At 38.7% G+C, this 12,024-nt stretch overlaps 2 protein-coding genes across 4 annotated transcripts; one reads left to right on the forward strand and one right to left on the reverse strand.

Moving 5' to 3' along the window:
- Positions 1-899: 899 nt before the first annotated feature.
- On the reverse strand, positions 900-8,121 carry xrra1 (X-ray radiation resistance associated 1). Of its 3 annotated transcripts, none has more exons than XM_044371018.1 (17): positions 7,863-8,121; positions 6,807-6,955; positions 6,649-6,720; positions 6,477-6,549; positions 6,266-6,363; positions 5,686-5,834; positions 4,617-4,721; positions 4,380-4,498; positions 4,205-4,257; positions 3,967-4,044; positions 2,750-2,843; positions 2,543-2,661; positions 2,045-2,218; positions 1,704-1,863; positions 1,476-1,591; positions 1,268-1,373; positions 900-1,179 (listed from the first exon to the last, which is right to left on the reverse strand). In XM_044371018.1, the coding sequence occupies exons 1-17, from the start codon at positions 8,119-8,121 to the stop codon at positions 962-964; spliced, it is 2,142 nt and encodes a 713-aa protein (XP_044226953.1). In that variant the 3' UTR covers positions 900-961. The 3 variants fall into 3 exon arrangements, with proteins under 3 accessions (XP_044226953.1, XP_044226952.1, XP_044226954.1); XM_044371017.1 differs by having other exon boundaries at positions 3,967-4,056; XM_044371019.1 differs by lacking the exon at positions 4,617-4,721 and having other exon boundaries at positions 3,967-4,056.
- Positions 8,122-8,378: 257 nt separating this feature from the next.
- LOC122995686 (sialidase-3-like) lies at positions 8,379-11,442 on the forward strand. Its single transcript, XM_044371020.1, has 4 exons — positions 8,379-8,470; positions 8,602-8,788; positions 8,958-9,210; positions 9,311-11,442. Exons 3-4 carry the CDS (start codon positions 8,986-8,988, stop codon positions 10,313-10,315), a joined length of 1,230 nt encoding a protein of 409 aa, XP_044226955.1. The 5' UTR covers positions 8,379-8,470; positions 8,602-8,788; positions 8,958-8,985; the 3' UTR covers positions 10,316-11,442.
- Positions 11,443-12,024: the final 582 nt, after the last annotated feature.

The following is a 12,024-nucleotide window of genomic DNA, read 5'->3' on the forward strand; positions in this document are numbered from 1 at the left end:
TTGCCCCAAAATATGAACAAACAAAACTTACAGGTGATCTCCTCAGAAGGGCAGAGTAGAGGCCTCCCAGATGAACACAGGAACTCATATCCTCTGTATTAATTATTGCAGCCAGTTGTCTTGTATTGAAATTAAACACATGCTTGGATGTTCTGCAGTTTGCTTACAGAAACAGGTTTGACCAGAGGAAACACTGAAAGATAAAATAAATGATTCCTTTTGGATGTACAAGATTCAAATGTACAGAAACAGTTTATCCTGACAGCTGAACTCTGTTGGCAAACAGTTTATGCATACTGTGCATCCTGGATTGAATCTGCTCATAGCAGTGGTGGTTGCAGCTGCTCGAAACACTTTGTGCTTCTCACAGCATTAATCACATGGAAACACTGACATGTCAGTGGATGCCACAGTTGCAAACGAGGCTGGAACAGCAACTGGGCAAAGTGGGCCTGGACCATCAGGGGGCCCGAAGACTCCAAATTCATCAGTTGGCAGTTTGATAAATTGAACATTTGTTTGTAATACTTTATGTACAAGTAAAGAACAATAGTTTTGAGGCCCTATTGCAAAGGGGCCTCAATCTACCCTTTATCATTTCACTTTATTTGTGCTTGTATGACACATATTCCTAAATGAGTTTGTGATTAGATTATCATAAACAAACGATTAATTACCAACTAATACATACACAGTGCACACAAAGAAGCAGAAATAGGGGGTCAATAGGGGACCACAGCTCATTTTTTGTGGTTTTGGGCCCCCTGGCGGATTAATCCAGCCCTCATCACACTGACAGCTTCGTCTAACTTACAAATAAAGTTTCTCCTTACAGGCAGTTTCATGTTGACCATGAGGAATCAATCTGTGCTGTTCAGTAAAATAAACAATATGCATGATTCACCAACCAGAACTTTTTATTTCTGACATACTGTAGGTTTGGTTTTCTACTGGATACTACTCAGACTAGCTGTACGCCATCGTCAACACTTTCATTTGAATTCTGCACAGGTCGAGGTTCAGCTCTGCTTTGCTCGGTGTTTCTATCAGACTCGATGCTGGCTGCTTGTTCCATTGTTTTCTTGTGGACCATCTTGTACTTTGTCTTCATATCCCTCAGCAGCAGTAGAGCCTCCTTATGTTCTTGCTTGTTAACACGTGCGCCGTGTATGGCACCACCTGTACAGAAAACAAAGTGTAGGATATGAAAGGTAAGGTCATGAAAAGTAAAGTTTGCTGACATTTATTGTATCTGAAATGTGCACACTTAAGGAAGCTTCTCTTATCGTCGTGCTCTCTTTGATTTCCTTGATCATTTCATTGACTCTTTCAGTCGGCTGCTTTATTGGTTTCCAAGGTGGCAGCTTCTTCACCTGTGTATAGAATATTTTAAAGTCAAAACATTAAGGCGACAAAAGTCTTTTTTTAGTTATGAGTGTGAATACAAAGGATTTTTGTGCTGCAAAATATCGAACCCTTTTCTCTTTCTCTTTGTACGGTGTCTGGATGCTATCAAGTTTTGGTTTTGAGTCTCTGTAAACATTAAGATTCTTCAGTGTGTGTTCCAGCATTCGAACAGCTGTCTGAATTCCTGTTGAAGGGGAAAGAACATGAATATTCCCCTTCACTATGGGGCCGAACATTTTAGAGCTCTAAGAAAATCTACAGAAATAAATAGCTGCAGGTGAAACTACAGTCCTCACCAACGGGCTCCACCACATCAGGATCTGGTTTTGCATCCATCAACATTTCGTAGCATGTGGATTTTTCAAAAATAGCATCATCCTTGTTTCTCTTCTCGTTCTCTGCAGTTTCTTTCTCATCCAATTGAAGATCAAACTCATGGTCAGGAATGTCTGTTGCCTGACAATGAAACAACAGTAAAAATTATTCAAAAACACTGAGACAAAGAACGTGCCTAGGCACTAATCCACCATGTATTTTTGAGAGGCATTTATAAAGCCAAAGGTTACAGAATTTATATTTCTTAACCAAGAAGAGCCTTGAATCCTTGAAATGTGAAAATCGGAAAAACTGACCATACCTGAGTTACAAAGAAGTGCTCTGCATTTTCTCTGAGGGTTTTGTCTTCATTATTCTTGCCTTCAGATGCTGGTGTTGTCTTGAGAGTCACCTCACACTCCTCAACCTGAGTTTTAGGACAAGGTTTATTCATCAACAATGGCTTCTTTGACACTTTTTGGATCCTTTTCTCCACCTATAACACCAAAATGTAAAAAAAAAGAAAAAAAAAGAAAAAAAAGATGAACTTGTTAATTTATCATGATAATCATTGATTTTTGTCATCATAAAAACTATGTAAATCCATTTTGTTTACTCAAATGTTTAACTTCCACGTGTTACATTGAAGAATCCCATGTTCCTCTAACACTACAACTCGTTTTAAAGTTCATTTTTTGTAGTAGTAGTGTAGTCAAGCAAGGTTTTATATAAGGGATTCTGAATGAGAGCAGCCACTGTATATTTTGGTGAAATCTGGAGGTTAAATTATCAACACTGAACAATGCAGAACACATCAAACCTTCCATTTTAGATGAGTAGAAACCTTCAGTGGGAGCTTTACAACTTCTGATGTCTTTTTACGCTTTATTGTTATCCCCAGTCTCTCTTGGAGGTAATGCGTTAGTAAGGGAGGGTCTCCTGTACGGAAACAAAAAACATAGAGGAGATTCAAGCCTTAGATGTAATCTTTAAAAAAATTTATGAGGAGAGAAGAGAGGAGGATTACCGCTTCTCTTTGTGGTCAGAGGGTTGCGCTGAATATCAATTTCTTGAAGCATCGGGAGAAGAACCACAGCCAACAGCGCTTCTTCCTCAGCAATCTGATGACAAGACATTGATGATACATATTAGTTCATTTATCAAAAGCGATCACGGCTTATTTATTTTTTAATTGAAGGAGAGTAATTATATGTACATTATGTAGGTGCAAAGCTATCAGAAAACGGCATCAATGAAAAGAGGTAACACCTGCACACTACAAGCCACAAAAGTTTAATAACGTCTTGACAACGTCTCAATCCTACTTGGATTCTCATCAGGTCAAAATGTTTAAAAAATGGAAACCACACCCATATTTATACATGCACACTAATAGACTGACAAGCTCTATGATGACCCAGGGTGATAAACAATTAACAATTCAATAAAGTACATAGAATAAAGCAGTAATACAAAAACCATACTTCAAAATATCAAACATGCATCTTATATATATACATTATACCAGACTCATCATCATATATCAGAATCTACATCACCTACATTAAAAAATATATTGTATGAAGTTAGAGGGAAGAGAGAAGAAACCTTATATTCTTGTACAGAAATTGGGTCAACACCCTTCTGTAAAAAGTTAACAAGATCAAATAACAATAAAGAAACAACACACCTGTTGAACTTATAAAATTTAACATTTTTTTCATTTTTTCAAACGTGTGTGTCAGGGTCTAGAAATATACAATATATATGTATGTGTATATACATATATATATATATATATATATATATATATATATATGATCTCATACTCTTGATTCAGACCTCTAGGTGTGAGAGTCTGGAGAGTGAAAATATAAAAACCTTCTCTTTGTACCACCGGGTTATACTGGTCCTGGGTTCAGATGCAGCTCCTGTACTCTGCTATCCTGTTTTTTAGTGCTCTTTGTGTTTTTCCTACATGTGTTAAACCACATGGGCATTTTATAAGATAGATTACATTTCTTGTGGAACAAGATATAGTGCCATTAACTTTCATTGTTTTTTTCCTGTTATTGGGTGGGTGTATGTGGTACATTTAAATGTAAAATTGCACTGGGTGGATGAATCACACCAATAATTTCCTGGTGGAGAATCAAGGAAAGTTGTATTTTTAGTAGGGATGAGATCAAATTATTTATATACATATATATGTATATATTTATTTATATATAATAGCCAACACACCTTGTTGTCAGCTAAATTGAGGAACTGAAGCTCTGGCAGAGGCAAACTGGATCCTTTGCAGTACTCTTCAAAGTGTTCCTTGTGAGAGATCTAAGGTGAGTGACGTAGGACGAGTTTAAGAACTTTATTCATCCCCAGCAGGGTAATTAAAAAGTATGTGCAGCAGAGCATATATAATATAGATTATAGAAACACAGTAATGGAACATCTAAAAAAACCCTCCTGTCCACCTAATTACCTGTGAGACTCTCTTGAAATTCTCATCATGGTAAGGGTTTGGTTCAGGGTGGGCTGGATTGATGGGAAGAAAAAGACTGACTCAATATTCTTCTGAGGGTGTTGAGGGAACTCTGACATGCAGGTCCATTGTTAAGCTATGCAGAAATTACATCAAACACATGACGAGCATTTACCAAGTCCCTCTTCTTCAGTTTGCTCTTCAATAGAAGTCTGCACAGGGTTTGAACAGCCCGTCAAGTGTAAATATGGTACTTCAGAGATGCGGTTCCCCTGCAGGTTTAAGTGTTTCAACCTGTAATTGACAATTAAGAATTCTTAATGAGTGTTTTCACAGAGTTTGTTGTGCATTGTAATATACAGATCTGACTTAAGTTTAAAATACTATATAAAAACTTTAACCATGTTATGACCTCTTAAGGTTTGCAAGACTGTTGAAGACCCCAGAAGACAACTTGTTATCATCAAGCATCAGGACCTCAAGAGCTTTAAAGTGTGTGTCTTCTTCTTTAGCTGGCCTATACAAAAAAAACATTATAAAAATCCATACATACACCAGTGAACACTGAATGCATGCAAAATGCAATCAAATTCATAAAGTTACAGTAACACCATTTTCTGCTAAACTCCTCAGCTGCAGAGCAGGTGTACTGAACGTCATAACATTTACTTCACCAGATGCATGAGTGTGAATTTGGAACATTTGTGCACCCTCTTTTGGTCAGTTTGAAAACTTTAAAATGCATCTTCAGTTTTTGGCCGTTAACTTGTTATGAAATCATAACCAACGTTCTGATTAAGTATACTGATAAGCATGATTGATACATGAGCACTTAGCCTGCCAAATGATGACTGACACACATGGTTTGACAGATGACTATGAAACTTGATATTTTTATCAATGTTTGGATCATTGTTGGTTAGAAATCTTTGGAAATGTTACTCTTCATTCATACTTACATACATTTTGCTGTGGGAAATATGTAACGAAACAGGTTAGTTGTCTTCAATTCTTGCTCAGCTTCTCCGTGAATCATAATATTTTTTTTTTTATATGGAAAGAAGGCTTTTGGCCGCTGTCTCTCTCACTGGCTAAACAGCCATTACACAAAGCAGAGTCAGTGCTTGACACAACTGACCCGTGTGTGAAGTTGGGATAGAAAAGCAGAATCAGGCTCAATAGTTCAATCAATTATCTACTTGTCATTTTTTTTCCAGAACAAATGAGCAAATACTTTTAAAAGATAAGTGGATTAATTTAGTTGATTTTAGCATCAATTTACATTAAAGTAGATGGACAAAAGGCTGAAACTATTAGCACAGAAGAGCAAATTTATGCACTTTAACGCTGAGCATGTGAGTTGACCGGATAAGTTGTGTGATCACAAGTGAAGCATTTTTTCATTAGTATTAACACTATGAATAAAATGAAAACTCTGCACTTAGACACTCATACACTGCTGCTTCATGGAAAATACTAACAGCTGAGTGGGGTCATGGTTTGAGGAACCAAGATTAGGTGGAAGATGGTGAAGCTGATTTCCAGTCAGATGGAGAATTTTTAGATGCGGAAGCCAACCGATGGAAACAATATCATCAGCTGACAACCTGTTGTAGGACAAATCCAGAACCTATGAGGATTCAAATGATTTATTTAGATACACATAAACACATTGAGAAGACAAAATAGAAAAGGAAGAAGAATTATAAGCACCCATTAGCAGTGTCTAAGCATGATATATTGCAATTTTGCAAAAAATAATTAATTTCTAATTTTACCCTCCTCACTCGTCATCCACTTCAAACATCAAACAGTTACAAATATAAAAAAATCTGCTTTTTAAGTCATGATGTAGGCATCAGTAGTGAGACACAGTTGAAACTGGTGGTACATGGTGTCTTTGTCACCAGTTAAAATCAATAAGTTCTTCCATTATGAAAGAACTGCAGGTATAAAAGGAGATGACAAAGGAACAGAGGGAGCAGATGGAAGACTAGACAAGTCAAATAAAATTGTGTATTATTTCTGTAATGTTAAATATGTCAAAGTCAGTTATCTTACCTCAAGATGAGGGAAGTCAGCAGCATCAAAAGTCATGTTGCAGAGCCCATTTAAAGACAGATTGAGTTCTCTTAAAGACACAAAACTGCTGAAAGACCCTGAAGAGAAAAACAGTGGACATTTCTGGAACTTTTGATGCACAAAATCTTACTCAAGGTAAATGTGATATAAATAAATGTAAAGTAAGTGTGAAGATATTAAGAATAATCACCTAAGGAGAGGGAGTTAACAGATGCATCGATGTGAGCGACATTGTCAAACAGTTTGAGGTCCTCTGGCTTCACCTGGGCACAGTCAGGAAAAAAAGTCAGAAGAAAAGTTGTGATCTTTCTACCTAGAGACTACAAAATAATTTTGACTAAAATGTTAAATATGATTCTTACAAGGTTCAGTTTCTGCTCACTGATGTCAACTGAGCACAGCTCGGATGGCTTATCAACACAATGTAATTGAAGCTACAAAAGAAAGTTTAAAATTGTAATTGCTTTGCTATCTTTTGTCAAATAGGCAGTTATCATATAAGTAGATTTCAGTGGCTTACCAGGAAGGGTCCATCTAATGTATTACCATGAGGATTATCAACCACCCTGCTGCTCTCACATTTTTTATAATTCACGTTTATTCTTCTGTGCAGATTCCTGTATTTCTGCTCCTCTGCCTTTCTGTAAGCCACAAGCCAATGACCAGCACCTAGGAAGGAGAGTCAGAGTGAATAAAATCACGTCAGCAGGTATTGATTGAAGGTTTAAAATGTATACAATCAGGATCACTAAAAATCCAACCATCTGCCATCAGATAAATCAGAAAATAAATGTACGTACTGTTGACAAATGTGTCCGTACTGTATGTCCCACATCAAGGAGATATTTACTGAGAATACAAATCCTTCATTATTTTTCCAAGAGTGCATGAGACAAATAGACTCTTTGGCTCATTTTCACTCAATACTTCTCTGGTTATAAAGACAAATGTGATTACAGTACATTGTAAAACTGTGTCCTGTTTCCTTATAATGTTTAGTCGACCTACAAAAGTCCCTCAGTGTGACTAGATGTCTGTAAAACCGGTGCAACATCAGTCTCTGAAGTGCTGTGTTTGAAAATTTGATCCATCCACTCATGTTGTTGAATATTAAAATGACCGTGCTGCCTGTTTGTAATGTTATCCCGTTTCATAGATTAATACTCTCATAATTTATTCATTTCTTCCTGCCTGCATACATATGATATTTATTCAGCTGCATGGAAACATACAGACAAAAAGGCTATTTATCACACAAAGTTTATAGGCACATAACATGTAAAGCATTTTTATTATTAGCCTAAACTTTGTCTCCTCAAACACACCCCTCCTCCCAGTAGATTAACCATACCACCTTAACATGCTAAATGTGCAGCCATCTAAAGTGGCATCAAACGTTTGCCAAAATATTATGATATAAAATAATATTTATTTTTATATGAACTATTTTATTAGCCCTTTTCAATAATGTCCTGTATGGTTTGTTAGTGTCTTTGTCTCTGATCATTTCGAGTATGTTGGCTAGTTATTGTCTTGCATTCAAATTAAACTTTTTTAAGAATTGAACTTTACTCACCTTCTTTTCTTCCACGGAGAAATGTCTGGGCTGGGAAACATTTGGTGGGATTTCTCTGTCCATCATCAAATTTATGAGATGCAGCCATTGATGCAGCTATCATCCTGTTTGCATGTGTAATCCGTTTACATCGGGAGAAAAAAAAGCTTTTTACGCAAGTGTTATTTACACTTATCACGAACGGAGCGGGAAAAACTACTCTCCACAATATATTTGATCTTGAGTTACACTGTGGTGCTCTGTCGCCTAGCAACAGCATGAAAGACGAGAGCGCTACCTCCCGTCCAGCAGGGGGCGGTACGGGTTAGCTTTACTAGCTTATAGACGAAGACGGTTAAAGATTCAATTCAATGATAAGATAATAACCCGCCTAGCCCGCATAAATTATTTGAAAACACTAAACATCTATTGTTATGGAGGTGCATCAGTTTTTTTCCGCAAATATAAACATGAAATTATTCAACAAGACGAACTTACGTACAATTCGTGTTCGTTTAAACCGTTTAGCTAGCTGGCGTCTAATCAGAAGTAACCACATTGCGCATGCGTGACACTGGATGCTGGAATCACTGCAGAGGATTGTTTTCGATGGCTTCTATCTTCTAACGGTTAGTAGCCACCTTGTTTGTTATTTAGATATGGTGCTAGCACAATAAAATGAGAAAATACATGAACAAACTGAATATTTTGGAGCTCTATCTGATGTAGCGAGTTAAAAAACGAATTCTGGTTTGTTCAGGACGCGACTAAGCGAACACGGAAGTGAGTGTGAGACGCCTCTCTCTTCGGTGCCGTCTTCTTTTCCAATGAACCCGTAGCACCAGTGTCGTGAATATCAGAGGTCCCTGGTTTGGCGTGAAATTAGACGGTAAAATGCCGTTCACGCAGAGATCAAGGGTGACAGATGTGAAGAGTGACCAGTGAAGGTAAGGGCTTTGTTATGCACGCACAATTTGCATCGCATGCTGTTTGTAACATTGCAGTCATATGAGGAGCTGTTGGAGTGTGAACTCTTCCTGTGACTCTGTGCTTGTTGTTGTAACCTCTACTAAAAAAAATCAAAACAAGCTAAGACTTGTTATACATCTGGAACAGATTCTGTTCACAGGAACTCTGATCCATCATGGGAAACTCACCATCAAAGAATGTCACTGGAGAGGAACCGGTCAAAACAACTTTATTTGAAAAGGAGCCAAATGGGATAACATACAGAATTCCTGCTCTTATTTATTTGAGGCACAGTCACACCTTCCTCGCCTTTGCAGAGAAGAGATCCTCGCCCTCTGACTGTGATGCAAAAATTCTTGTTATGAGAAGAGGGACGTTGAGAGATGACGGATCTGTTCAGGTTATTATTCACACCCAGTAACCAGTAGATTGCTTTAATAGTGACATTATCCATGCTCATGTTTTTAACTGTGTTGTCGTTTGTCATGTTTTTTTTCCAGTGGTCGTTCAGTCAGGAGCTTTTAACAGCATGTTTACCAGACCACCGCACCATGAATCCTTGCCCTGTCTATGAAAAACACAGCAAGACATTATTTTTATTTTTCATCTGCATCAGGGGAAACACCTCAGAGCAGAAGCAGATCTCCACAGGCAAGAACAAGGCACGTCTCTGCTGTGTTAGCAGCAGCGATGACGGCCAGAACTGGAGTCAAGTGAAAGACTTAACAGAGAGCGTGATCGGTGAAACTATCCACAAGTGGGCCACTTTCGCTGTGGGTCCGGGCCACGGTGTCCAGCTGGAAAATGGAAGATTGATCATCCCAGCCTATGCCTATTACGTCCCTTACAGATGCTGTTCCTTCCCTATTCCTTGTACAGTCTACCCGCGGGCTCTGTCAGTATTTAGTGAGGACTTTGGCCAGACGTGGCATATCGGTAAGATGCTTCGAAAAAAGTCATGTGAATGTGAGATGGCGGAGATCATAGATCACGAGGGCAGGAGTCACCTTTACTGCAATGCTCGTAACACTGGACGCCACAGATGCGAGGCCCTGAGTGAAAACAGCGGCGTCTACTTCGACAAGCCCCACCTGGCTCCAGAGCTCGTGGAACAACGTCATGGCTGTCAGGGCAGCGTCATCGGCTTCCCTGCTCCTGAATTTGTCCCAAATGATGACGCTGAAAGCAAAGCATGCGGCACGTCTCTCTTGTCTCCAGACACGCAAACCTGGCTCCTCTTCATGCACCCAACTAATAAGTCTAAGAGAAGAGACATGGGTGTGTATTTGAACCGCTCCCCTCTGCACTCATCAGGATGGGACAAGCCCAGGATCATCCACAGCGGACCCAGCGGCTACTCTGACCTGGCTTACAACGGGGACAAGGATCAGTTTTCGTGCCTGATGGAGTGCGGGAAAGAAAGTGAACACGAGCAGATTGCGTTCATGTCGTTTACCCTTAATGATGTCATGCAGGCGGGCAAGAAAGACAAGAAGCTGCACTGATTTGTGGTTGTTTTACTTCTGTATTTAAAGCTCTCTAACATTCTCCTGCAAACTAAAAATCCAAGCAAAAGCCACTAAATATGCTGTGCAGTAACATCTGTCTGTGTTTACTGTAGTACATTCTGGAGATGATGATGATGCATGCATTAGTCGTGTGTTTTGTTGTCTCCTTGTTTATATGATTAAAAAAAAAGTAAATCAAGTCTTAATAGTATTAATATGCAACCAGCTGTATAAGGAAGGCAACTTTTCAATCGGATTTGTGGATGATTTGAAGCATGCCATGCCGGACTGTCATTTTTAAAACAGGCTTCGTGTGTTGCATGTCTGACAAGTATTTCCTGAGCAGTGGAGAGAGTTTGCCTACCTCTTTTTATTTTCATATGACGACCATAGTAAAAGTGGAGCGTAGAGTTCCCTCCATGCTCAGTCTTTCCTTTACATTTAGTATACTCTGACTCACATATGCCTTCTACTCAACTGTTTAAACTTCAGCTGTGCCACACAGCCTGTCAGGGCACGACCTTCTCTGTGGTCTCAGATTCAGCCAAAGCCGGCAACAAAACTGGACAGAAAAGATAAACATTTGCTTTTTACTTGCCACATTCAGCTAATCAATGAAGAGACCGACCAAACTGTACCGGATATGAGTTTTTTTTAAGACAGTTGATGGATTAATAGAGAGAATTACTGTACTTTCTCCAAGCTAATTCTGTCAAAAGCTCTCGGGCTACTTTGTACTGTACACTGATTTTTATTACATTCGTTTTCAAAAGCAATATTTCACTTGGTTACATTATTTTTGCATTTTCCAGCACAGTTACTATGATTTTTGTGAGCTGTGAAGTGCAGTATTATGATCAGGTATGATTGGCTGGCTCATGGTTATCAACTGAAAGCATGCAACAGCAGAAGAAGTACTATTTATTAAGCTACTAGGAAGTTGTGCACACAAAACCTTGTACTGAGTGATTTTAACATCCCTCTTTGCCTAATGTTATGAGGCATGATGCCTCCAGGTGGTTTCGACACTAGTTTCATTGTGTTTTTGTTGACTGTTGTGGAAAGTGACAAAACCTGCATGAAACATGTGTTTTAGTAGAAAATAAAAGTAACCTGTGATCACGCGGCTCGTGTTTCATTTCATTTTGTAGACTTTTTCTTTCTGATTACAGCTGACTGCAGGGATGAATTTAAGAAGACAAGTGAAATAATAATCATCTGTCAAACGGGGATAAAGGACTAGATAAGGCTTGGGTGTAGTTTTAAAAGCTGCTATGAAAAACACATCATCAGCTGCGGGGAGTGTTTCAGTCCCTCGGCAGCCTAAGAGGCTTAGGGCTGCAGCATGTTAAAATGATGTGAAGGACTTTTGTTGCAAAGTGATCTGTGGGGAGCTGAATGTGATTCAGCAGATGTGCAGCCAGCAGGGATGAATTAAGGACAAGGAAGAGCATTTCAGTTGCGGATGGAATGTGGATATTCAGTCTTTGTAAATTTTTCCACATGATACTGTTGAGGGAGTGATCGTCTTTGTTAAATTGCAATTAAATGAAAACTAGCTGTGTCCTGGCATGACTTAGATGCCATCTGTGAGTATCTAGACGAATAGAAATATAACAATAAAACAAATAGTCTCAAAGTACAACCCAGTGGATGTTACTGATAAAAAATACACCTAGCAAGCAGCCAATGCAATAATGCTGCAC

Source organism: Thunnus albacares, chromosome 13 (genome assembly GCF_914725855.1).
Source record: "Thunnus albacares chromosome 13, fThuAlb1.1, whole genome shotgun sequence".
In the NCBI taxonomy this organism is placed as follows: domain Eukaryota; kingdom Metazoa; phylum Chordata; class Actinopteri; order Scombriformes; family Scombridae; genus Thunnus; species Thunnus albacares.

What these genes read in the sequence shown, in the direction of transcription:
- xrra1 (XM_044371017.1), bottom strand. Translation starts at nt 8,121, where the DNA reads ATGCTGTTGCTAGGCGACAGAGCACCACAGTGTAACTCAAGATCAAAT. An exon ending in CTGACTTCCCTCATCTTGAG is followed by an intron (nt 5,835 to 6,265) that starts GTAAGATAACTG and finishes GAATCCTCATAG; the next exon opens with GTTCTGGATTTGTCCTACAA. An exon ending in CTACTCATCTAAAATGGAAG is followed by an intron (nt 2,219 to 2,542) that starts GTTTGATGTGTT and finishes TTGGTGTTATAG; the next exon opens with GTGGAGAAAAGGATCCAAAA.
- LOC122995686 (XM_044371020.1), top strand. Translation starts at nt 8,986, where the DNA reads ATGGGAAACTCACCATCAAAGAATGTCACTGGAGAGGAACCGGTCAAA. An exon ending in GAGATGACGGATCTGTTCAG is followed by an intron (nt 9,211 to 9,310) that starts GTTATTATTCAC and finishes TTTTTTTTCCAG; the next exon opens with TGGTCGTTCAGTCAGGAGCT.